Source organism: Anneissia japonica, unplaced genomic scaffold (assembly GCF_011630105.1).
Source record: "Anneissia japonica isolate Jap-2015-1 unplaced genomic scaffold, ASM1163010v1 scaffold4479_len244543_cov124, whole genome shotgun sequence".
Lineage (NCBI taxonomy): Eukaryota > Metazoa > Echinodermata > Crinoidea > Comatulida > Comatulidae > Anneissia > Anneissia japonica.
The window spans coordinates 111,817-139,033 of record NW_022752934.1 but is presented as its reverse complement, the minus strand read 5'-3'; the positions used below and the strand labels follow the sequence as shown (position 1 = coordinate 139,033).

At 33.0% G+C, this 27,217-nt stretch overlaps 2 protein-coding genes across 2 annotated transcripts in view; one reads left to right on the top strand and one right to left on the bottom strand.

The window, feature by feature from the left end:
* Positions 1–1,555: 1,555 nt before the first annotated feature.
* Positions 1,556–27,217, bottom strand: part of LOC117122478 — a 46,222-nt gene continuing 20,560 nt past the window's right edge. The window contains exons 10-16 of the mRNA XM_033268063.1: positions 8,290–8,450; positions 7,081–7,175; positions 6,271–6,452; positions 5,360–5,453; positions 4,591–4,671; positions 3,948–4,031; positions 1,556–3,015 (exon numbers count right to left, since the gene is read on the bottom strand). Coding sequence (XP_033123954.1) covers positions 2,876–3,015; positions 3,948–4,031; positions 4,591–4,671; positions 5,360–5,453; positions 6,271–6,452; positions 7,081–7,175; positions 8,290–8,450 — 837 coding nt within the window. The 3' untranslated portion in view covers positions 1,556–2,875. The remainder of the gene's footprint in view (positions 3,016–3,947; positions 4,032–4,590; positions 4,672–5,359; positions 5,454–6,270; positions 6,453–7,080; positions 7,176–8,289; positions 8,451–27,217) is intronic.
* On the top strand, positions 12,199–16,794 carry LOC117122480 (protein wech-like). The gene is made up of 2 exons (XM_033268064.1): positions 12,199–12,283; positions 14,608–16,794. Exon 2 carries the CDS (start codon positions 14,620–14,622, stop codon positions 16,783–16,785), a length of 2,166 nt encoding a protein of 721 aa, XP_033123955.1. The 5' UTR covers positions 12,199–12,283; positions 14,608–14,619; the 3' UTR covers positions 16,786–16,794.

Sequence of the window (27,217 nt, the reverse complement as noted above, 5' to 3'; positions counted from 1 at the left end):
CCCATAAACTACTATTGCACAAATTACGCTCTTTTGGTTTCCACTCCAATCTTCTTGATTGGTTTAAAGCCTATTTATTAAACAGGAAGCAACGTGTAGTAATCGAAGGCGTCTGTTCTGATTGGCTTCCAGTAATTTCGGGTGTCCCACAGGGATCCATTATGGGTCCACTACTCTTTCTGTTATTTATTAATGACTTGCCAAGCTTTGCCCTGAATTCGAGCGTTGCATTATTCGCCGACGATGCTAAATGTTTCAAATCAATTAATACAGTTAATGATTGTTTCCAGCTCCAGTTGGACATTGACGCTCCTACTAGGTGGAGTAATATTTGGAAAATGAAATTCCATCCGTCAAAATGTCAAATTTTATCTTTAACACGTTCTAGAAAACCTATAAAATATGTTTATACGATGAATGGCTGTATCCTTGACAGAACGATGAATGACAGAACCCAAACTGTTAAGGATCTTGGGGTTGAAATAGCATCTAACCTGTGTTGGGATGATCATATTCACAAAATTGTTAAAAAATGTAACATGAAAATGGGTATGATAAAGCGTTCGGTAGAATTCAATGCACCAAAAAATGTTGCATTAACATTATTCAAAGCATTCGTCAGGAGTGATATTGAATATTGTAGTTCTCTTTGGAATGGGACTTCTAAATGCAATTTGCTTAAGATTGAAAGACTTCAACGTTGGGGAACCAAATTTATTCTTAACTATCCCGATACTAACTATAAACAAAGGCTCAGTGAGCTTAAACTGTTACCACTGTCTTACAGAAGAGAAATTATTGATCTTAGGTTCTTTCACAAGTGTATACATGGTTACTGTGACATACCCTTTGAAGATTTTGTCACCTTTAATTCTCCTACCGAAGGTTGTCGAATAACTAGATCTGCCTCTGACCAGCATGTTCTCGTGCCTGTTAAGTGTAACACTGAATCCCATAAACGATCTTTTTTTTCAGAGAATTATCCCCATATGGAATCAGCTACCATACTATGGTCTACAACATATATTCCATTTTTCAAGAGGCACGTCCGTAATTTCTATAACAACAAATTTATCAACAATTTTGATCCCGCTGACACTTGCACGTAGGTCTCTTGTTGTCGCTGTGCGCTGTGCAGAAATTGCTGAGTGTGTGTCATGCCATTTGTGTGGGAATGGATTTCCCCCTGATTATTTGAAACGTTGAAGTCTTCTGTGCAATCATTTAATGTATTTTTAAATAATTTCTGAATTACAATGTATGCAATATCTTTGTCATTTAATTTTTTAATTATGGAGTAATTTTGTTTTGAAATTTTTAAATTGTATTCATCCTGTTTAACTTTTTTGTCCAATATTTTGATGTTCTGGTTTAAATTTATTTTAATTCGATTTTTGTAAAATTTTTTGTTATTACTCTTCTGAGTGTCTTTTTTTTTTTTCCTATTCTTTTATTAGCCTCTGTAAATAAACATTTAAATTAACAAATAATTAATAAATTTTAATGTACATTATACAATTCTATCTCTTTGTAATAAATTAAAAATTAATGATAATTAATAATTTAAGCTATATTTTGTACTGTATGTTTAAATTTGTATATTTACTATTTTACTATTTTAATGTTCTGTATTTTCGCTTGTTCTCTTGTATATTTTGTGTGGTTCTGTAATCTGTTCAAGGGGGGATGTAGATAGAGGTGCTTGACACCTGTTCATCCCCTCCTTTTCGCTACTTTTTGTCTTGTTTTTTGAATTGTTCTTGTATTTTTGCAGTGATGAAGTGTAATAAATAAAATAGTATCTATCGCTACTACAATAATAAGATTAATATATTCAATCTTATAATCAATTTTATATAGCCGGAGTTAGTTTCGATCTGGGCAAAACCTTTGCTAATAGGCACACTTTCTCCATCAAAAGGCTTCTATGAATGGGATGACCTGTTCGAAGCACAATAGGATACTTCAAGATGTCCGAAAATGTCCTAACGCTGATATTAATGTTTAGTATGGTCCATATAACACATTTCAGTAATAAAACCTTTTCTTGCAATTTGTTTTGTGAAAAATGCTATTTCCCACAGACTACAACATCACTCTTAACACATTAATGTTTTACTCCAGTAGAATATGTATCAATTTTCAAAAAAAAAAAAAAAAAAAAAAAAAATGAATGCCTCCCTTGAATAAATTCCCGATTATACAAATACGGTAGTTGTATTCTTATTTATGATTACCAAAAATGTTGAAACATTATGCCAAAAAGAAAAGAATCCTGTAAGTACTAATATATAATCATCATCGCCGTATCGCCGAAAAGTCCGATGACAGTTCCGCTTCGGCCGCTTTACTTAGTTCCTCGATGAGCCCTTTCCAAATGTGTCTGTTTTGTGCCATTAATTTTAATTTCTCCATATCATTTTTAATTTTTAGTTGAGCAGGATATTGAGTATTGGTAGACTGGATCTTACTGAGGTCGTTATGAAGAGTTGTGATTTTTGTAGTCCTTGGACGTCCCCTGAATTTTCTGTTATTGGTCTCGGTGAAGTAGAAGTTGATTGCCAGGTTTTTAGGATTGTTTGTATTTTGTCTTAGGATGTGACCTAATAATCGCCATCTCGATTCTAAAATTTCTAGTGACAAGGGTCTCGCCGTACATCTATCATATATAATATCAAATGCAATATTGATAATTTTTCTTGATAAATCAATTATTCTTCCTTACTTACTGACGTTTTAATATTTCATATACATTTTAAACTAAATTAAATTATTTGGATATTATTTCATATACTTTTTAAACTAAATTAAATTATGTTGATAATATATACTTAATAAATGTGTGTACCGTTGCATTATTATTAAAACTGTTATTTTAGAATGTGACATCTGACAGATTATTCCCATATTTCTCCATGGTATTGAGTAAGGCTACTTGCTCGACTTTCCTTGGCTCCATCTGGAAGCAACTAGGTTGGTTATTCACTCCATTGTTCACGACGACTACTTTCGGATCTGAAATAGATTATGGCAACTAATTCAGCAGTGTCATTTTTTGCATCATCATACTGTATTTCTTTATGAACCCGCCAACTGCAAATATTGATGATTGCAAATAAAAATAAAATTTTATTTTTGCCAATCAGCGCACCCACCGCCACGAGAATGCGGAAATTTAAGATAAAAATAAAAGTTTTTCTTTATTTTTATTACGCCCTCCGCTGCCTTGAAATCTCAAAAGATAAGATGTTTATTTTTTCCTAATTATATAAATTTGAAGCAATAAACCATCCTATCTTAATACATTCACCAATAATATTTTTCAATTTTATTTTCTTCTCCATCTGAATGTTTTTGGCAAAACTATTTGTTAAATAAGAAAAAAAAAATTATTTTTATTTTTATCCTGCCCTCCTCTGATGATCTTTACTATCACCAACTGCATCTGCTGCTATTGTTCTTATCACTACTATCACTAACTGCATCTGCTGCTATTGTTCGTATCACTATCACTAACTGCATCTGCTGCTATTGTTCGTATCACTATCACCAACTGGCATCTGCTGCTATTGCTCTCATCACTAATATCACCAACTGCATCTGCTGCTATTGTTCTTATCACTACTATCACCAACTGCATCTGCTGCTATTGTTCGTATCACTAATATCACCAACTGCATCTGCTGCTATTGTTCTCATCACTAATATCACCAACTGCATCTGCTGCTATTGTTCTCATCACTAATATCACCAACTGCAACTGCTGCTATTGTTCTCATCACTACTATCACCATCCAACGCCTTTGTTCTTTCACTTCATTATCTATTGCCTCTGCTGCCCTTGCTTCGTAACTATTACCATCAAAATCACTCAGTTTTTTGTATTTATACCATCTCAAATAATAATAAGATTAGTTTCAAAGTGAGTGAAAGTATCATCATCTAACCTTTCTCTTGTAAAAGTTTTAACAAAGTCCCAAGAGGTGGGAATGCTGCTGTGATTCCCTCCTGGTCATCATCTGAATGAACAGCTAAAAAAAAAATAATTAAAAAGTATACTAGCAGATACCCTTATTCCTTCAACTAGTACAATATAAGTGAGAGGTCATGGCCTTCCTGTCTTTGAAATTAGGAAAAATTATTCCATGGCTTAATGTATGTAACCTGGCTGGGACAAGCACCCATGAACAAATTCTCACGGAACATGTGTCCATGGATAATTAAAAAAAGGCAAAATAAATAATTATCCCTTAACAACTTTTCTACAGAATATTTGCATATGTAATGGTTATCAAAAGAGTAGAGCGTTGTCCATTGGTTACAGGGCGAGTTTTGTTTTATGGATAAGGGAAAGGGATTGTACCCTGTTAATCCTATAGAAGACTTTTGTCTAATGAGTAAATATCTAAGACACTTCTGGAAGAAGTGGTTGTTTTCCATCTTTGTCTAATTATCCAGAGGACTTGTTCGTGATACTTATTTAGAGTACTTTACTGTAGTACTGTATCTAGGGTATTGTTCAGAAATAAGGGATTGTTGTTGGCTGTTGGCATGTAGTTTTGTTTTTAGGTAAAACAAGTTTTAACTTACGCTTTGAGCTGACACTGGCCTGCCTTGACTCATTCTCAATAGCAGTTTCTCTGTTTAAATAAAACGGATATTCCAAACAGCCTGAATAAAAAAAAAACATGAAAGGAAATTTTAAAATCAATTGAACAAGAGCAGCATCGACGATGGTGTTGGTAGATACGAAGAGAACGACAACAATAAAAACAACATTCATCATTAAGCCTTGCTGTTATCAAATTTCAAATTTGATAGAGAAAGGTAAAGCTTTATAAATACTTTAAAATACTTCAGATTAATGAACTTTATATGTATGTTAACAACAAGAATATCAATAATAATGTTTTACTTTTTAAGTATTCTTTGCATAGTCCATTACATTGGCTTATAATTAGTTTTTGAATGAAGTAGTAAAAATAAATAGACAATTTAGTATTTGTAATAAAATGTTTGAATATTTCCATAATTTACCAAAGGACATATTTTTGTCATGACCAAACAATTAAAAAAATTAAATGGTTGAAATTGAATTGTTTCAAGGTTACATTTTTAACATACAATTCAAAATTTAGTATTAGTTTGAATATTTCCTTAATTTACCAAAGGATACACCTTTGTCATGACCTAAAAATGTCAACTGCATATTTGAAAAAAAGAATTGTATAAAGGTTTAATTACGTTTTTGACACACTATTCGAAATTGGAATGAGAAAAACTTTAGTCAGTCAATACATTATATAATATGTTTCTGTATTATATTTTAAGAAAAAATTCAGTAAGCTTAATTTCTTACTGTCGGGTTTGAGTGTTTCTTCAACATACTGCTGAGCTAGGTACCTCAGGGCAAATGGATGCTTCCAGTCCTCTATTATCTCTAAAGCGTCAGACTATAACAAAGCACAGGTTGATAGAGACATATATTAGATAACTGACTACTTTCATAATAATTTAACGAATGGCTAAGTAGTTATGATTGCTTCCATTGGATGAGTATGGTTGTATTAAACCCAAATTCTGGATAACATTTGAGGAAGTGTGCAAAAATAGACCAAATTACGATACTCAGACTCGAATACGCAGCTTTGATTGTTCATTACTGTGCAACATCAATACCCAAATACCAGCCTATAACAATATCTTGCAGGTAAATATTGTTTTACGATAGAAAACAACCTGGTCTATGTAATACAAATTAATGACAATCAATTACAAAATAAGTCTTTATGCAAAAAAAAGAAACAAAATTAACAATGCCATTATATTAAATGGTATTCTTTTGTTTCTTAAATATTAGATAACTAAATTAAACGAATACACAATGGATTGGGATTATTTAAATTTTATCGGTATCTTGACATTTTTTAATTCTATTAGTTCTACTAAAATTAACTAAACTAAACATTTGTACCAGTAATTTTTCCAACATTATTTTTATTTATAATTATTATTATTTTTTTTAAGTGGCTACGTCTTAAAGCTCTTGTTGAACTTACTATAGCCTCCTTCCATACAATGTATTTGTTTCAATTCTTTTGCATTCTTATTGTATATTGTACTACTTTTTTGTATGGAAAATAAAAGTATATTTGATTTGATTTCTTCTCGGTTCTTATCAACTTGTAGGTTATTCTGTTAAGTTTTTGTGTATTCTTCATACTGGGATGAATAAAATAAAATAAATTAATTAATAAATCGATGATGCACCTGTGGCAATTGGATTAAAATCTCATGTTTCCTTTCAGAATGAATTTCATCATCTGGAAATTCAGCAAAGAATTTACGTACAAATTCTGGGGTGAGTTGAAATACCCCTCGCTCGACGTACTGCAAGAATGATTGGTAACGAAGGCAACGGTACCCGAGACAGGTGAAAAAAGTTTGGAAGCCTAAAATACAGAAAAAAGTCGTATAATTAGCGAAGCTGTAGGTTAGTCATTACGATACATTTCTACAAATTTGATATGTTGGTCGTTTTTGGATTTTTTTTACAGATTGAAGGCCCAGAGTACCTCTAGATGGACAGAAATAGCCCTCTCAGACTCAAATTGGAATTTACTTTTCTTTAAAACCGAAAGATTGTAATTCATATACATGTATTGAAATGCACGCAATTATTTCACCATATTTTATATTTTCAACAAAATAGTGGGGGGCGGGGGAAGTATAATGTGTTCCCCAGCTCCACCTCTGAGATGCTGTTCTTTCCCAACCCAGAGTTTTTGGTTTGAAATCATGCTGAAACTAGAATTTTTCTTATGGCTTCAATAAGTCCCACTCCCAAAGTATCATTTATGAGTCATAAATTTGTTTGCTTGACACTAAACATGTCTGGCGGTATAAATAAAAAGTACGATAAAATATATGCAACATTAACATATTACAAGTTTAATGCAATTACTGTAATCAGAAACCATACTACAAATGATGTTATGGTGATTTTAATACATCATCGATTAATCCATTTTAATTATTCATATAGTGTAATGCAATCAATGGCCACAAATTGAGGCTAACCTGAAGGAAATGGAAAACAAACACTCTCTGTTGCTAGGTAATACCTTTCCAGCAGATGGTACAACAGGTTATCTTTATCATTTGCTGGACTGTGTCTGCAATAACATTTAAAACAATTTGTCATTTTTAATAAATATTTTTTAAACTTTATTTCTGACAAATACAAATTAATAATGATTATTACTGAATGCAATTGTAATATTGGTTATGATTTATATAATTATTGATTAACTTACTAAATAATTAACATCTACACTATTGGATTGGATTGGATTTATTCGGTGTAAACACCAAAGATAGCCCACGAAAGTCTAGAAGACTTATTTCCAGTGGGGTCCTTCTGGTGGTGATTGGGCAGTAAACCGGGAGACAATCCTCTACTCTTTTCCGAAGAGTGTACTGCGTTCTTTAGCGTGCAAGTGGGCCATAAATGCACACGGGACCAATTGCTTAAACGTCTCATCCGAAAGACGGTGCGCTATTGTAACTTTTATTTCAGCCCTCTAGCTAAAACACAAGGAGAGGCAGCGATGGGAATTGAACCGGGGACCTAGAGATCTCCACGGTTCAGCGCAAACACAGTTGCTACCACCAGATTAGCCGACTGAGCTAAGCTGCACTCTCTGAGCTAAGCTGCAGAAAATAATCATAAATAATTAATAATTAAACAATAATAGGGTGATGCACTGGGGCTAATTGGAAATTTCAGATTTCCAATCAGAATGAGAAGAGATAAAGAATTTTTATTATTATTATTATTATTATTATTATTATTATTATTATTATTATTATTATTATTATTATTAAATATAAATAGCATTTCATGTAAAGACGACGCATAATTAAAGAAAAACCAAAGCTTTATCAGAGATAAAAAGGTATTTGAAAAAAAGCCCAGCAAATTGTAATGGAAGAGAACACAGCCAAATTTGCCTGCCTGCTGTGCTCCGACTGTCTAGTGGCGGTGTGTTCACATAAGATATCAACAGTATTCAGTTCTAAAAATAGTATCTTTATATAACTATCACACTCTACGAAGAACTGTTATGTAGAAAACCGATAATTAAGCAAACCAACAAATCGTGCTAGGGATATAATTTTTAAAAGCAATCGAAGGGCAGCGGGCATTTTCCAATAGCTGTGCATAAGGCGTATTGTTGTAAAATGAGCACACTGCATTTTTGTTATCTTCCCTTTTTTAATACTTACAAGGAAACACCAGCTGAACTAAGTTGCTGGTCTTCAACTCCTACAGAGTTCCATAAAAGTTGCAGAAGCTGTTTAGCTTGCTTCATCTGACAGTCTATGTATTCCAAAACAAGTGACCTTATGTTGAACCTCTTGTGCGAGGTTAAATGCTGTTCAAAATGGTATGTCAATTTCTTTATCATCTAAAAAATCAACAAAAACGAGATCAACCATAATGAATGCTTTTGAAATGATTAACACTACAGGCCAATGAGGAGGACAGAGTTTCCTAAAAGAGGCCGAGGTTCAGGGGAAACTTAGGTGGGCTGGTGGGGTCTGATGCAAAAACTCTTGTGGGGTTAAAAACTCCTTCAAGAATTCTAGATTGCAATTTGTAAATGTATTCATTATTTCTTAATTGTTGATTTGGGATGAGTACAGAGTTTTCAATAAAAGCCACCTGGCCTGAGGTTCTGGGGCACTTAGATGGGCTGGTAGGGTCCACAAAAATAACTTGTTAGGGCAGAAACTTCCTCTAGAGTGAAGCCTTCTAGAATGAAAATTTCATAATTATATTGAAGTTTATTGATCAGAGGAGATGGTGAATCTAGTTTATCAAAGGGGTTCGCTTTAACAAACTTGTAGAGGAAGGCTTCACTGAGGCACTTTCTTTGATCTTTGATTCGTAGTTCAAATTTTATGCCACAATAGTGGCAGATTAATGGGGTTCAGACAACCCCCCCTCCCTTTCTGTGAAGAAGCCTAACAAAATACTACTGGGTCCTGGATTACACAACGCATGCTAACCTACCTATATGCATAGGTTGGCAGATCGGACAACTAGGCTTAGCTGAACTAGCCTTCAATTCAATTTAAAAATACTGTTTTTTGTTCGACAACGGAATAATTTATGCACGAAAGTGCGTTCTTCATGCCTATTGATTCATCGATCCATGGAAGAAAAACTATGTATCGAACTATTCAATATTGTTGGAATATAATAATATATAGCCTATGTCTTTGATTTTTTTTCTCTATAGGAAGAGATAAATTTACCTGACCTTTTTCAAGAGGAAAAAAACCTTGAATTTTGGAAGTCGGGAAAGCTCATTTCTGGCCGTCTAGGAATAAAAATTCCTAGGAATCAAAATTTTCCCGGGGACCCCCCCCCCCTGTCTTTTGGGGTTTTTTTAGAAATATTTTTAACCCCCCCTCTTTCAAATTCTGGATCCGTCCCTGCACATTAATTGTAATAAATTGCTCCACTTGGCTTATCAAATTGGCTAGTTCAGTGCAGCAATACTTACCAATTGCTTCAGCCTGTTTGAGTTCTATTTCTGTAGCTGATGATTCTGAGTCGTAGAATATAGAGGGATTCCTGACACTAGTCTTCTTCTTCAATGTTGGTGATAGCGCCCTCCTAGCGGTCTGTCGAACTTTTTGCATAATTGATGGTGACCTTGTGAATTCTGGTGTGTAGCTGACTGAGTTGGATCTTTCAGACTACAACATTATTGGAAGAAAAATAACATTAACAATAAATATTTTTTTTTGGTAAAGCATTGCATATTACACCTACTTTATCATAGGAATGCTATCATGTTTATTTACAATATTCATAATTACAATAATATATTATTAGGAATATAAAATGAATACAAGTTTAGCAGTTGTAATTGAATACTGGGTAAAGTAGTAATTACTGTAATATTCTATACTTTTTTCAATTTTATTACAAAACAATAACAATTCAGATACGAATGATAATGATGATAATGACAATAAGGTTTATATTGCAGCAACTTTTAAGTCAGTGGTACACCATTTTAAATCATAATACAGTATATAAAACAATAATTTCAAAACACTTGGTTAGTGTCAATGAAAATCATTCATAAAGAAAATTTATTTGAAATTCAACTTCTCAACCTGACATGTAATCGTACTGTATATTATTTTTTTATTTATTATTTACTTATTTTTCGATAAAACCTCCAGAGGGAGAACCAAGGTACAAACTGCATGTCAAAAATGATCAGAAAGCATTTAAAAGTTAAAAAAAAGTGTGATAAGAAATAGTAAATACTAACAAAATCGTTAATATACACAAAAGATAATGAACACAATCACAGATACCATGATTTAAACACAAGTTTTATTTTTAAAATGCAATTTAATATGTTTACAATATTTAACACCAAAAATAGATTAAATCAGGGAATTGAAAAATTATCAAAAAGTAAAAATTCATTATTAACACAAGAGACTAAAAGCACCCTTAATCATCTGTGACGCCAGAAACTTGCAAACAAGGGTTCTGACAAGTCCGATGGGGGTCCAAACCAAGGGGGCTGACTAGAGCCCCGGTCCGTACCCGGAATAAAAAAAATCCCTTGTAGGTTTCAGGGATTGACAATCACAAGAAAATTTGGATAGGCAAATATTATTTGTTTTAATAGGCCTGTTTGAAAGGAGGAAAATGCAGGCAGCAACCCAACCCCCCAACCCACTGGCATCTTCCTGCCCTTAATAGCAGAAAGTCTAATATTAAAGTAACACTTTATATATTTTTATTCAAATTGTATAGAAAGGAAGGCCCTTTGGCATTTTGCTAAAAGGTTCTTTGATATAACAATACCTTTCATATTTGAAAATAAAGTAACACCAAGGTACACAAGAAGGATTTTGTCTGCATAACAAAACACATTGAAGGTCATACTGAATTTATCTCTTTATGGCATCCTTTCGCGCGGACAGTGACTCTTCAATTCACCCCAATTCACCAGTTCCCTGTTCTTTGGACTTCACTTCCTTTACATATTAAAGATCTTGCTGTCCTTTGTTCCTTTAATACTTTTATTTCTAACTTCAAAAATCGCTTTATTGCAATTAGGGTTTTGGGGTTAAAGTATTATTATTATTATTATTATTATTATTATTATCATTATCATTATTATTATTATTATTATTATTATTATTATTATTATTACCAACTATTATTACGAACTATTATTACCAATGTATTGTACTGTTTAACCCTTTTAAAACAATTATGGCAATGTGTCAATTTCTTATTGAAAGTTTTTTATTACTTAATTTTTCCACTTAATTTTAAAATTTTAGCTTTTAAATTTTAAATTTCATTATAATGATTGTAATCCGTTTTGAATTCTTATTGTTGTTTCTTATTTTATTTGTATTTCATGTCTTGTATATAATTATTTTATGTTGGAATATCTGACTCGTGAGTCATAGTGACTTTTGTCGCTTTAGTTTTTTCCTAACCATCTGTTTTATTGTTTGTTCTCATTCTTGTATTAATAATAAATGAAATTAAGGTGTGGTGAGCAATAAAAACACCACATTTAGGCTTCACCCCACACACTAAATGTTTTTAGAATAGGTCAGTAACCCAACAATCTTGCAAAGGGATTCAGGTGGGAGTTGAACCCACAACTGTCAGAAAAATAGTGTGGTATCATTGCCACTAAACCACCAAAATTGTGATAGTGGTTACTAGCGTTGAGTTCAATTACTATGAACCAGTAGGCACTGCTAAGCTATTTTGGTAGATGTTTCCCATCAGAAAACTCAATTGAAACAAAATATTTCAGTACATGCTGCTGCTGTACTTGACAATCAAAATCAACACTATATAACCACAAGCACAAGCTTGTGATCCAGGGATTATTATGTTGCAGCCTTGGCTTTTTCAGATAATGAACTTGTTTTGTTGACATTTACTGGTGAACTTTATCCTTTTATTGTGTTTTATGTTTTAATAGTTAAAAACTGTACAGTACTGATTTGATTAGTTTGTTGGTTTGCTGTATGACTAACACGACAATCTCTCAATGCCATCTTTCTGAAGATTAAGTAACGCCATTATGTAAATAAATGTCAGCTCACATGAAAGATAAAACTCAGTGGTAAAAACCCAGTTATTGAGCAATTCCGCGCAGATAGAACTTCGGGCTGCTCAGCAAAGATAACAGTAACGCGTCTCATCTCTAAGGTACTGTAATAGGTTCTAATATTTTGTTTTAATAATAGTATAATACTTGTTTTTTTTTTTGTATTTATAAGCAATCACAAAATGTAATTTTGTTTTGTGTACTTAATGATTTGTCAAGTGCTGATCAACTGAGACCATCTAATGAGTTAGTACAACCACAGAGTTATTCAAACTGCTAACTTTATGTTCCTGTCCATATACGTAGCTAAGCCATTCTTGAAAAACCTCTGTGTTACTTACACCTTCCCTTTTCTAACTACAATTTTATTAGAATTGATTTGCTGTACTTCCCCAATTGAAGCAGGGGTGGCGCCAGCGGGGCGCCGGGGGGCCAGGGTCCCCACATCGGGGAGAGCTGACCCCAGGGACGTAGCCATGATTTTGAAAGGCGGGTTATGCGAATTACGTATGACCCCGGCGGGATTAAGGGGCGAATCTCCCTGTGTGCATGTGAAGTAGCACACTCTGAACATTCTTAGGACTGTTTGAGAGGATAAACTGAAAATTGTAATAGACGCATTATAAATAAGAGCAAAAATATTTATATAATAAATCAAGAGTGGCAGATCCAGGAATTCGAAAGAGAGGTGAACAAGGGAGGGACTTTCACAGACCGAGGGACCACCCACCTCAGCATGGTTGGGGCTGAGGTAAGAAAATTTATGATTAAGGCATCTCTAGATGACCGGAAATTACACTCTCGCACTTCAATTTGAATATATTTTTCTTTTTTTTTTCCTGAAGGGGGGGGGGGGGAGCCTTTGAATCCACCTCTGCTCAAAACATTATCCAGAATAGTCATAATCACGAAAAAATGTACATGAAAAAGCAGATCACATCCTAAAAACAAATAGCAGTCACTAAGACATACATCTGTAGCCGACTCGATGGAGTTTAATGTCATACCCAGGGAATGGCACAGATCAGTTTTGAAAGGTGGAGGGGGAGGGCATTTTGTGAGTCGACAACCACCTCAGCCCCACCACTTTTATATAGGAAAATTCATCATCATCACATTACCATTATATTCAAAATGTAACGCCAACAAATTTCTCATGATCTTTTATCAGGGATCTACCTAATATCCAGGACAACTTAGGCCTAATTATAGCTTACTAAGCTTTAACTATATATACTATATTATGATCAACAAATCACAACTTTTTAGCACAATTTTCTTCACTTTTTATTGTTATTAATATTAATATCAATTATTACTATCGTCATCATCATTGTTATTATTATTATTATTATTATTATTATTATTATTATTATTATTAGTAGTAGTAGTAGTAGTAGTATTATTAAACAAACATTTAAAGAAACTTGCAAAAGGATAAAAACGAAATTGAACCATAGTATCGCATTTCTATTTTAAAAGACCTGGCCTGAGATTTATGGATTTAAGATTTTTTTAAATCAAGCTTAGGCCTATGTGTTCTTCTTTTTATTTTGTGGTTTTGGTTTCCGTTCCATCTTTACACTTGCCTGATAGCGCTTAGAGACTTTTTGTATTTTGCGCTCTATAAATTAATAACCATTAACCATTAGGCCTATGTATAACGTGTACGGATGCATATTTACATGTTTAGAAGTATTCATTTTGAGTGATCCCAGGAAAGAATTTGTATTGGCTCAAGAATAAGCTTTAAAATTTTAACACTGTGTACAAACTGTCTCTTATACACATCTAGATGTGTATAAGAGACAGGCCTATGACCCTACCCGTCGAGGAGAAAAACCACAATTCGTCGGGGAGAAAAAAAGATGTGTATTTTCTACATATAGTAGACTCCAAAATCGATTAAATAAGTAGTGAATACTGTATACATGTGCTTACACAAAACCTAATTAACAAAATTACAGATAATACTTTGTATGAATGTTTTGACTGCAGGTTGGATGCTTATAATTGCAACCCTCATTTTCTCAAGTCTGTAGCACAGGTTAAAGTTCAAGTATATGTGAGCCCCCCCCCCCCCTTTATCTAGGGTTTATTATCAATATTTGCATTTCAATCAAATGCACTTTGACTAAAACCAATGTCATTGAGCCACTGAACGTTACATTCTGCCGCAGGCATTATTGCTATACAAACCAAAGTTGATTGATAATCCAGCATTATATTATATTCTTGTACAGAATAATTAATTAATCTGTATGCCTCATTTTAGTAAATATTTCTCCTTATTAAAATATATTAAACAGGCATTTATATTAATTACGTCATTATGATGACAAGACAATTACCGTAAAAGACAGTAGGGTAAAAATAATATTTTTTTTTATCTTTTATTTTTAACATATTTAATTATTGTTCACAGGAATAATTCAAGATGGCTACCAGTGAATTGAACCAGTTTCTGGAAACTGTTGATCAGAAGGTCCTGGAGTGTGCTATTTGCATGAAGAGACTTCAAAATCCTAAATCCCTCAACTGCTTACATAGTTTCTGTTTGGCATGTCTGGAAGACTGGGTTAAAGCGAAGGGTAAGTTGACATGTCCAACCTGCTCAAGTTCATATGCCATTCCCGAGGGCGGACTTAAGAAGCTTCCACCAAATACATTTGTGAATAACTTATTAGAAACTATTGAACACATTTCCAAAAGAGATCAGATGAAATGCGTTTGTGCTAAAGGACAGGCAAAATACTACTGCCAGGAATGCAGACATTACTTGTGCTCTACTTGTAGTGACCATCACAAAATACTTCCTCTGTTAGCAAATCACAAGCTGCATACAGTGGAGGACGTGCGATTAATGACTCCTCAAGACTTTGCTGCATTACATCCACCGCTGTGTTCGGTTCATAACAAAATTTTCGAGTTTTACTGCACGGATTGTAAAACTCCAATCTGTATAAATTGTACAGTTATGGATCACAAGGAGCAGGAAGGAAAGCACAAACCAATCAATATTTCAGAAGCATTCCTATCATTTAAAGAAACGTCTAAAAAATTGGAAGAAGCTGCTTATAAATGTGAAAACCAATTGCAAGATGGGTTAAAAGCTGTCATTGAATATGCTACCAAGTTAGAGCATAGTAAAGATACAAGTTTGAGAGATATTGACAACCATGTGCAAGTAATGGTCAAGAAAATAAAAGAGAATGGAGACAAAATGAAAAATGAGGTAGAGACAATCTACAAAGAGAAAAAGAAGGCAGTTGATGTACAAATTAGTGAATTGAAGACAACAATATCTGATTTAAATAAAAAAATTAGTTTGCTTAATCAGTTATTGAAGAGTGATGAAGCAACAGCCCTGCAATCAAGTGAAATAGCAATTACAGCACTGAATGACAGAATAAAAAAACTGCCAAAAACAAAGCCAAGTGATAACACACAAATTAAATTTCAAATAAATGAGCCTCAAATTGCTTCATTACAACAATGCAATAATATTATTGGAAATGTTACACTATTTGTGAGGGCAGCAGACTGTTTACAGTTACAAGGAATGGAATCTGTAACCCAAGGTCAAACAATTGTTGTCAAAATAATAAAAACAGATGAATGTGAAATACAGGCAAATCAACTACAGGCAACATGGACACAGCCTACAGGAGAAACCTCCAACACTCAAGTTGATGAAGATGACAATGGAGATTATTTTGTGACAGGTAAATGTACAAGTCCAGGTATTTGCAAACTAGATCTGACTGCTGATTGCGAACCAATTAAGCAGTCACCGGTGACAATCAATGTAGAGAAGGAAGGAATAGTAAATACCATTAAAATAAACACATATGTTATTAAAGATATAGTTAAGTGTGAAGATGATTGCTTACTGGTTTCATGTGAAACAAATAAAATGCTGAAGTACAAGCAATCAGGAGAATGTATTGGTAATGTTACACTACCAGTAGGTGTGGAAGTTTTCAATATGTACAAAATGAAAAATGGTAACATAGCATTCAATAACTGGGGAAACAAATGCATCACAATATGTAATATGAATAGCCAAGTGATAAAATTAATTAATAAGGTGGAATTGAATAAATCATTTGGTATTCATGTGGATGAGGCATCAAATATTGTGTATGTAGGACTTGGGTCAAAGGTGTTGCTATTCAACATTGACAGCGGACAGAAGATCAGGAGCATAGGGACTAATGACGATCAAGAAGGCGAAATCAGTGGAGTTAGTGATTTTTTTCTTACTAATCAAAGAAATATTATTATATTGGATTTTCACAACAACAGAGTACAACTATTTGATAATGAGGGACGGTTCATGAAAGTCCTTGTCAAAGCAGGTGATGAAAATGGGAAGGTGATGGAACCACGTGGAGTAGTAGTTGATCAGGATGACAACATTATCATATCAAGTCAACACAAAATACAGCTGTTCAGTAGTGATGGAAATTTCATTAAAAGAATTGATAAACAAGAAGATGGAATTGAATCTCCACTTGGATTATCAATCATTTCATATTATCCACGAAGAGTTGCAGTTGCAAACCATGGTGACAAAACAATAAAAATATTTAATTATTAAAATATAATGTTGCCCTCACTTGTTTTGTTTTGTTGTGTTGATGTCAAAGGGTGCACTTGATGTATTCTGCCCCTCTAAAATCAATAAATATATACTATATACTATCATATTCTAATGTCATTGTATTATAATTGACAAAGAATTTGTAACAATACCTGTTTATCTTTTTATGTTATCATGCATGTTTTTTACATTAAGTTACATTTACATTTATTTTAAGACAGTTTTAAGTTTCCTTTTTTACACTATAAATATATGTAGATAAATTAAGTTTTCTCATCATGATTCTTAAGAATGATCAAATAGATTGAAACCTTGAATCTTCAAAATGTCTCTCTTTTTTCAGAGTTACTATATTTGTATTTTTTTCTATTGAAGTACTGTATTTTCTCATAATATCGTTATTAATCTGGAATTTACTATAATCATATGTATTTTAATTTGTAGTCTTACCTTTTATTATGAGTGGTGACCCTGCTAAGACTGTATCAGTCAACTGATAACAGCAACTAGAATTCATTATACGCGACTATCCACTATTAAGGAAACTACATTAGGACCTGTGTAGCTCCACTGACTATGGAGTCACACGAATGAACGAACGAACCAACAAACGTTATTAGGAGATAATAATTTAATTTAATTTCATTAATATTTGTCTACCCATGTAATTGACAAATTATATTTATTTTACTGTATTTATTTTTACTGTTGAATAATTTTAGATCTTATTTTACATGCTAAATTGTTGTGTAATCTGTAAGTCGAACAATATTTCAATGGCATTTTGAAATCGACTTTGGCAAGTTCAACTGTATCTGTATTATTTAATAACAATTAGATTGATAAGCTTTTGAGCTGTATTCAACAATCCCAGCCAACTTTAGTAATTGTTAAATCTGTTGCTTGATTAATTTATGATCTTTCTCATGTTATGTAATAGATGCTTGTTTACAGACGGTCATGTGACTTAACTTGGGTATACATGAAAAACATTATAGTGTGATAGTATAGGAAAGATAATGTTATGGTTGCGAAAACAACCATCCACTGTGAAGGCGAGAAATAAATTGATAGGAAAGGTAGTACAATTGTTCTGACTTTTATTTACTTATCCTAGCGTTCTCAAAGGATATTATGCTTTGAAATTTAAGTGATCCTTCATAAACCTTAGCTAACCCTAACATCGCAGAGTAGATCGCAGGTCGAAGCCCATCAAGCATAACTAATGCTGTAGATGTGCATATTTAAAAAACTGGGAGAAAAAGGGGCGTAACCGCCCATTTTTACACCTTTTTAAATATTCAAAAATCTGTATCTCATTCACCGTTGCTCACTTTTTGATCTAACTACTTTTTTCTGTCCTAGAAAAATCAGTTCTACAACATATCATTTTTTTTCCCACCGGAGTCTGACTTTAACAATTTTGTATAATTTAATATGTTAAATTTTAAAATAATAATTGTAGAAGGTTTCTGTTTCCACAGACTGAATTGTTTTCTACACTCGAGACTAAAAAGGCCTGTCTATACTTGCAACGATAACAATAATCAGGGACGTAGCCAGGATTTTGAAAGGGGGGGGGGGAAGCCGTTATGCGAATTACGTATGACCCCGGCGGGGTCAAGGGGGCGAATCCCCCTGTGAAGTAGCGCACACTGAACGTTCTTAGGACTGTTTGAGAGGATAAAGTGAAAATTTCAATAGACGCATTATAAATAAGCGAAAAAATAATTATATAATAAATCATCAGTGGCAGATCAAGGAATTCGAAAGAGTGGTGAACCAGAGAGGGACTTTCACAGACCGAGGAACCACCCACCTCAGCCCCACCATGGTTGGGGCTGAGGTAAGAAAATTTATGATTAGGGAATCTCTAGATGGCCGGAAATTACACTCTCGCACTTCAATTTGAATAAAGGCCCCTGGCCCCTGGCCCTTGGCCTAGACACCTACCATCAATTCTAAACCTGAATGCCAATATGCCAATATTCAAATCTAACTGATTCGTTTCACAATGAATTTTATACAACAGAAATTCCTTGCTTACCGATTAGGCCTACGTCTGTCTCTTATACACATCTAGATGTGTATAAGAGACAGGAGGTGAGAAAATTAATATTAATATCAATTTTATTACTATCGTCATCATCATCATTGTTATTATTATTATTATTACTATTAGTAGTAGTATTATTAAACAAACATTTAAAGAAACTTGCAAAAGGATAAAAACGAAATTGAACCACAGTATCGCATTTCTATCTTAAAATAGCTGGCCTGAGATTTATGGATTTAAGATTTTTTTAAATCACGCTTAGGCTTATGTGTTCTATTAGGCCTATGTATAACGTGTACTGATGCATATTTAAATGTTTCGAAGTATTCATTTTAAGTGATCCCAGGAAAGAATTTGTATTGGCTCAAGAATAAGCTTTAAAATTTTAACACTGTGTACAAAGGTGGGGGGGGGGAGCCGCGGCTCCCACGGCTCCCCCCCTGGATACGTCCCTGAATAATGATAAAAAGCTAAAAAGCAATTGTTCATATAGAAAATAAAAGAAAAGAGAAGTTTTCTCACTAGCATGATTCGATAACGTGTATACAATAAAAAAATATTTTCACAAGTCGAATCAAATGACGTCATAATCATAGGATAGCGATAAAATCATTGTTACTACTATGATTTTATCGATTTGCCACGATTATAACGCCATTTGATTTACGAAAATATTGTTGTATTGTATACATGATAAATCGTTATGGACTCATACTAGTGTGAACATTTTTCTCACCGATTTTATTTTCTATATGAACAATAGCTTTTTATCGCTACCGTTGCAAGCAAGTTGCAGGCCTTTAGATTATTAGTGTGAATAGTTGAGTTTATCTAATTTTTAAGCCAATAGCTTGTATTACAACATTCAATATCTAACAAGCGCAAATAGACTATTTCGTTGCCTATAAAAGATGTAAATATGTTAAAATAAAATTTTTTGGACATAATGTATGCTTTCCACAGACTAATTATTTTGTACTTTTGTCACGTTTGCAATTAAATGTACAATCAAAGCCTATGGAATTAGATAGGACCCCACATCAATGCTTGTTTGGACAGTGAAAATTGGCTGTATTTATATACAAAATATACAGTAGTGCGATCTAGACATAGTTTGATAATAAATGTTTGAAAATAGATGGTTAGTTAAAGAATATTATGAAGATGACAATGATGTTAAGATACATTTTGTCCAGATACGGCCAATTTACATTTGTAGAATAATGGTGAAACCCAGGAGTATGGCTGTTGCACCCATGTACAGTGGGCTTGTTTCACAATTCTATTTCTGAAAGACTGAGCTTGTTGGAGCTTATATATTAATAGTGTTTTTTTATTAATCTATCAGGGTTTTAAATACCTGATAAAGTTTAAAATGAAGAAATTGTATACTGTATGTCAATCAATAATTTGTTTTACAACGCTTAAATTTAGTGATTATTTTGGCTTTTTGAACAGGACACCCCTTTTGGTAAAGTATTGTGACCTACATAAAGGACGATGCAGTATGAGGTCATTTATGCCTCGGTAAACAAACTACACTGAATTACATTGCTATGTTTATGGTTTATTGAAACTGCCACTGGGCAGTGAATACAGTAAATTTCGATCTTGTGCAAAATTTGTTTCTATTGGTGTATACATTTTGCTTTTTAACGAATTAATAATAATTGATTAAATTATGCGCTCGAGTTTTCAATATTTAAATATATTATTTCATGATATTTTATCAGAATCAGTTTCGAATGTGAGAAAATAATATATAATTAACAAGGAAAATTGAACAACCAGTGAACAAAAACAAGAACAAACCAGGCTATAATTTGGAAAGGTGGGCAGTGATTTATAATCAATTTGTTGGGAAGAAAAACCAAGCAACATATGTGACAAAGACAAGCCAAACCAGTCACTCGTCGTAAATATTGATTTTGAGTTATTAATACAATGTTAGAGAGTAAAATAATAGCTATAAAATGGTAAAAAATCATTGAAATCGGACATTTCCTTATGAAGTTACAAGCGTTTAACCACACAGTTGTTGAAAGAACAATATATGAGAAATTAACCATCAAAGTTTATGATTTCATGCAAAAACTATCTTTAAATCCTTAAAAATTATTGTTTTAGCATTGAAAATGGGGAAAATAACAGCTTGTCTTTGCCACATATATTAGATTAAAAATAATAATAAATCTTTCTGTAGCCTGTGATACTACAACACACAGTACTGAACTTTTTACAGGATGCCTCCACAACTACACTGATCATGTATTCACAACATCCTACTATTCAGCTGAGCATTTAGCAACAGGGTCAATAAAACTTACTGCATATTCGAATCCAAGTGGGAACAATGATACAAGCTGGCCAAAGTAAAGTTGATACCCTTTGACATGGCAACAATTTCTGGCCAGTGTATTTTTGGTCTATACTATTATTCATGTATTGCTTTATTGATTTCTTGTTTTTATTCTTTCTTAATTTTGATTTATATATTACATTTTAAGTTATAAAATGTTGCATTTTAAATTTTATTGATGTTTTTTAGTTTGATGCAGTAGAGAAATACATAAAAAATACAATGCTTGAATTATATTATGTCAAGTAAATATATAAGAACAAAATAATGTAACAATTAATACCTTTGGTGTTTGTGTAGATAAATCGTCATACATTAACACAGGTTTAAGTGAGGTTGAGTTAAAGCGTTGCTGTTGATGCTTCTGTTTTCCCTTCTGCAATGACTGCACTAATTGATAAATGCTTTCCCACTGAGTGACGTTAACTCCAACCTGACTCTGCCTACGTTCCTTCCTGTCAGCCTAGAATTATCAGACATACTCCAATAAACATTTTTTTATATAAGTTTGAAATGTTAGAGAAATTGTATAACATTTAACAACATGCTATTATTTCATAAAACTAATTAATTTTATTCTTTGCATTGGTCCATTGCCCTGGTGGCTGAAATACTATCTTTATTTTGAAAAGGAAAGCTAAATCACATGAAGTTTACATTACCGTAATTGTAAACAATTTCATCTGGTTTACAACACAATGCAATACAACACAACATCTTTCATTCCTCAATTCAACAATAATAGATGCAATGGTAAAACACAAATCAACTCAGATTCGCTTAAAGGCCTGTTTATACTAGCAACGATAATGATAAACAGCTACAAAGCAATTGTTCATATAGAAAATAAAAGAAGTAAAAGTTAACGATTTATCGTTTTCCCATGATTATGACGTCATTTGATTTGATTTGAGAAAATCGAATCGTGCTGGTGTGAAAACTTCTCTTCAACAGATGCTGGCTACCATTCATTACGCCTGAATGACTTCATAGGCTTTATGGAATTGGCATTTCAAATATTTTACCATCAAAATGAACTAAAAACACAAAGGCTCGTATTATATTAGTTATTGAACACACACTTAATATCAATAAAATTTACATAGAAAAAGTAGGATACAACATCTTAATAATTACATTAGAAATTGGGATCAATTAATTGTTCGTCAGTGGCAAAAATGACGTCCGGTTGAACGTATTTTGCAACGATAGCAATGCACTAGTATCACGTGGTAACGTGATGTAGCACTTTAGTACTCTATAAACAGGCCTTAAAGCTACAGAAACTGGGGATAAGCGCCAGCCTTCAGAGCCCTAGTGGCTTAGTAAGGATTAACTTTACTATAAAGAAATCACACTTCAATGTAGAGATATTGCCAATTTTAAAGAAAACCAATGGGAAACTTTTGCTGACCTTGTAGAAAAATGCATCAAAAACAGCCGGACACATGGTGTACGTGAATGCAGCAGCAATCCTTCTTCCACCACTCTTTATTCCAAAAACAGTAGAGAAAATATTTTATTTCATACGTAAAAATAATTCCATCTGTTTTTCGATAGTTCAATAAATAAAAAAGTTCTTTGCGTCCAAAAAACAATGCAACTTTAACTGTCATCAAAGCAAATAATAATACAGTACCGTACTTGCGCAAATAAGCGCCCGGGCGCTTAAAATATTTTTTTACACTTTCCGAGGGGCGGTTATTCAAACGGGGTGCTTATTTAAACGGGGCGCTTATGAAAACAGAGTGGAAAAAACTTCATGTTATTTATTAATGGAAAAAATGATAAAAATGTTGTGGTCATTAGTTATATTGTAGTTGGAATTTATATTATTATATTAGTATGATTATTTGACGTTTAAAGAGGTATTTATGGTTATGGATATGGAACGTTTGGTGGCGCTTGGTAAAACCCTTGGGTTAGATGGTGAGCGATTACATGATTTTGTTAAATAGCAGAAGGAGGTAGAAAAGAATGAGAAAGTGGAGAAGGAACGTGTTGCGAGGGATGAGAGAGCCCATCAGCTAGAAATCAGAAGGGAAGATAAATAGTTACTGGAGTTACAGTTAACGGTTGAAAGATGTAAAACAAGAGGGTGTGTTTAGTGGTAATTCTGAAGTTCAGGGTCAAAGTGTAAATTTTATGTTTCCAAAGCTTCCCCCGTTTGAAGATAATAGGGATGATATACATGCCTACCTACAGCGTTTTGAGAGATACGCCACAAATTTAAAATGGCATAAACACTTATGGGCAATAAATTTGAGTGCTCTCCTAAAAAGCAAAGCACTAGAGGTTTATTCCCGTTTGTCGGCAACTGATGCCGCCGACTATAATGTTTTAAAGACGGCTTTATTAAAAAGGTATCAGTTATAGAGTATGGGTTTCAACAAAGGTTTAGAACTGCAGTGCTCGAAACGGATGAAAGCCCTAGTCAATTTGTTGTACGTATGGATAATGTGCTAACCCGGTGGATAGAGTTAGCTAATATTGTTAAAACTTTTGATGACTTAAGAGATTTATTGTTGCGAGAGCAATTTATGAATGTCTGTAATAAAAATATGGTTTTTGTTTTTACGAGAAAGGCGACCGAAGAATTTAAATGAAATGGCGGAGCTGGCGGAACAGTACATGGAAGCTCGAGGTGACGGTCTGGGCTCCTCCTTTCAACCGGTATTCCAGCCTGCAACACACACATCAATGTCAAGGCCGATGCCACCAAGTCAATAAAATCGACGATTTGAACAGTATCCTCAACGTAACCGATTTCAAGGTACTTGTTTCTTGTGTAATAAACCAGGACATCGGGCATATGATTGCCGATCTAAAATCTTCAACAGGCCGTCTACTGTGGCACTGGGCATTACAAATCCACCAGTTACGGAACTGAATAGGTACTCTCAGCCAACGCATCAGAATGTGGTTGTGGAACGTAATCGTGAGTATAATGGTACGAATACTACTGCCAGTATAGTAAGTAGTGATAACTTCAAATTTCAAGATTGTTGTATTTCAAATGGTGTAATTACCCTTATGTGTGGGCACACAGTTCCAATGTTGAGTGCTTCGTGCAAGGTTCGTAATAATCAGATGCCGGTCACTACAGGAATGGTGGGGGTCACAGAGTATGTGTGCTACGAGATAGTGGATGTAGCGGAATAGTTGTCCGTCGTGGATTGGTAACGTCGGAGCAGCTTACTGGAGAAGATCGCATATGTATATTAATTTATGAAAGTATTCGCAGAACTCCTGTTCCAAAAATTAAAATTAACACTCCCTATTTTAAAGGAATTCATGAAGCATTACTTGATACTTGATATAAGTGGGAAAAGTTAGGCAAACGCCTTTAAGACCCCACAGCTGTCTAGTCTGTTCTTGAAGGTGTTTACAGTTGTGGCAGGAACAACCTCTTGCGGTAAGCTGTTCCAGATATTTATTACGCGATGTGAGAGAAATTCCATTCTGCATTTCAAAAATTTGTTAAGTTTTGGTTTGTATAATTTATATTCATGTCCTCTCCTATCTTAGTGTGACAAAGATAAAAAATGTTCCACAATCCACGTCTTCAAAGGACTTAACAATTTTAAAATTTTCAATAAGATCTCCTCTAATTCTCCGTTGTTCCAAGGTTATACAGGTTCAATTTGATTAATCTCTCATTATAACTCATATTTTCCAAAGATGGCAGTAATTTTGTAGCTCTTCTTTGAACTTTTTCTAGTATACTTATGTCCTGTCTGTTGATTGAATAGCAATATGACATTCATGCTGATAAATATGACTATGGAAATGATGATTGTACTTATGGTTTCCATTGTGATGTAATGTTTAAATTTAAGTTTGTCTAGAAGAGGTTGTGCTTAAAGATTTATGATAGTTTGTATTGTATGTAATGTTGTATGGAATTGGAAGTTGTAATGCACATATGACTATAAATGAGATTGTGCTTGTGATTTCATGTGGCGAATAATACGTTGTGCCCATTGTAAACGTATGTGATTAAATGAATTTGTGAAGATTTTGACATTATTAATTAATAGTAATTATGGCAACAATCAGTTTCAGCATGCTTTTTAAAATAATTTCAAATTTTTATCTACCATAAATAATAACAATATATTAATAATAATAATAATAATAATAATAATAATAATAATAATAATAATAAAAAATAATAATAATAAAAAATAATAATAAAAATAATAATAATAATAATAAAAATAATAATAAAAATAATAATAATAAAAATAATAATTATAAATAAATTATTATTATTATTATTTAATAATAATAATAATATATAATAATCCGTGTTTATTTCTCTTTTTTTTTTTTTTAATTATGTACAGCTTTTAAGCATAAAGATAAATATTATATTTAGAGGCAAAAACCCAAAAAAGCAATCTTGTCAATTTTGACCATTAACCATGGGGATTTCTTTCTCTTCATTTTTTGTCAACCTTCATAGGATTCTCATTCATTCATTAACATTGCATCGTGAAACTATATTGGGAACATATAAAACTGTTTTAATTATATTATTTCTGCTGATTTAATATTATAAATGAATTGTATTTGCATTGCAATTTATTGCTATAATTTATAATTCTACTGTAACTAATTGTCAATAAAAATAAAATTATATAAAATTGTATGTCACCGTTATATGAAAGCATGTCAAAAACCCTATTAAAGAGACAATTTCACGTTTTTGGTTAGTGTCCCCTATTCAGGGGACATTTTTTTGGTCCCGAAGGTGTCCCCTCAATAGGGGTTCTACTTTTATTGTTTTATCTTATAGGAATATTGGGGAGTTAAATCAATAAAAATGTACAGAAAAACAATTTTGGCCATAAATATACTTATAATAATTATATATTAATAGTATAATTTCATTTTCTGATCAATAGTTTATGAAAGGTTTTTAAAAAAATACATTTAATGTCGTCAACAATGCTGTATGCAATTAAATTTTATTATTAGATATTTATTAGATCCACCATACAATAAGGAACATACAAAATATGATACATACATGTAACTTAAAATAACAGACAATGTATTGAATACAGGGAGGTACTGTAAAATTATAAGAATATAAACTTCGACTGCTTTCAACAGTTCAACAGTACATATCTGTAATGTAGACTACTAAAAAAGTAAAAGTATAAAAGTAGCTTGGCCTTTTCTTATTGCTTTACGTTTACTAACCAACAAAAAGTTATGCTAATGCTATCAACTAAAGTCAAACACTTATATACTTATATAGGGCGATGTATGCAAACAAACAAAAACAAAAGCATACCTTTACTATTGGTTAGCAACATTCCTAACGACAGACACAAGTGTACAGGTTCAATATAAAACCCTTGATATTATGCTTACTCTGGTATGTAAAATCATAAAGAACTATCGTGAGGAAAACACAATTTTAAGTCTACAAGTACATTGCAAGTGCTACTTTTATATAAGCGCCGCATTCATTGTAGAATCCAAAAACATCGGCAGCGCTATGGTTATCAGAAGAAGCACTAAACTGGGTCATTAAAAGAGAGAAGACAACCAAAAAGTGAATTTCTGGGCCATCGACATCCCGCCTTCGCTGACCCATCCAGCCAGGCCTATACAAAACGATTTGTGAAATGTTTGTTCTCCGTTAGGTTGTTGATATGAACGTGACGTTTTCAGTACAAGATGGTTTGGTAGCTAGTTCGATTTCATCAACGTCTGACGAGGTTTCTGCCGTACAGCCAGAGAAAACAACTTATACGCTGATGTTCTGAATGGACAACACTGTACCTGCAAGAACCGTAGGCGTGTGTCACTTGATCCTCAGCCAAGTGATGATGAAGTTTTGGTATTTCGAAAGTACTAGATCCCTATGTATCACTGAAAGCAGACAAATTTATTCGAGAAACGTATTTCAACTTTTATAAAATGTCCCGAATCATTAACTGCAAATACAAAAAAAATCTTGCAATTGTAGAATATATAGACCTATACCCTCCCGAACC

What these genes read in the sequence shown, in the direction of transcription:
- LOC117122480 (XM_033268064.1), top strand. Translation starts at nt 14,620, where the DNA reads ATGGCTACCAGTGAATTGAACCAGTTTCTGGAAACTGTTGATCAGAAG.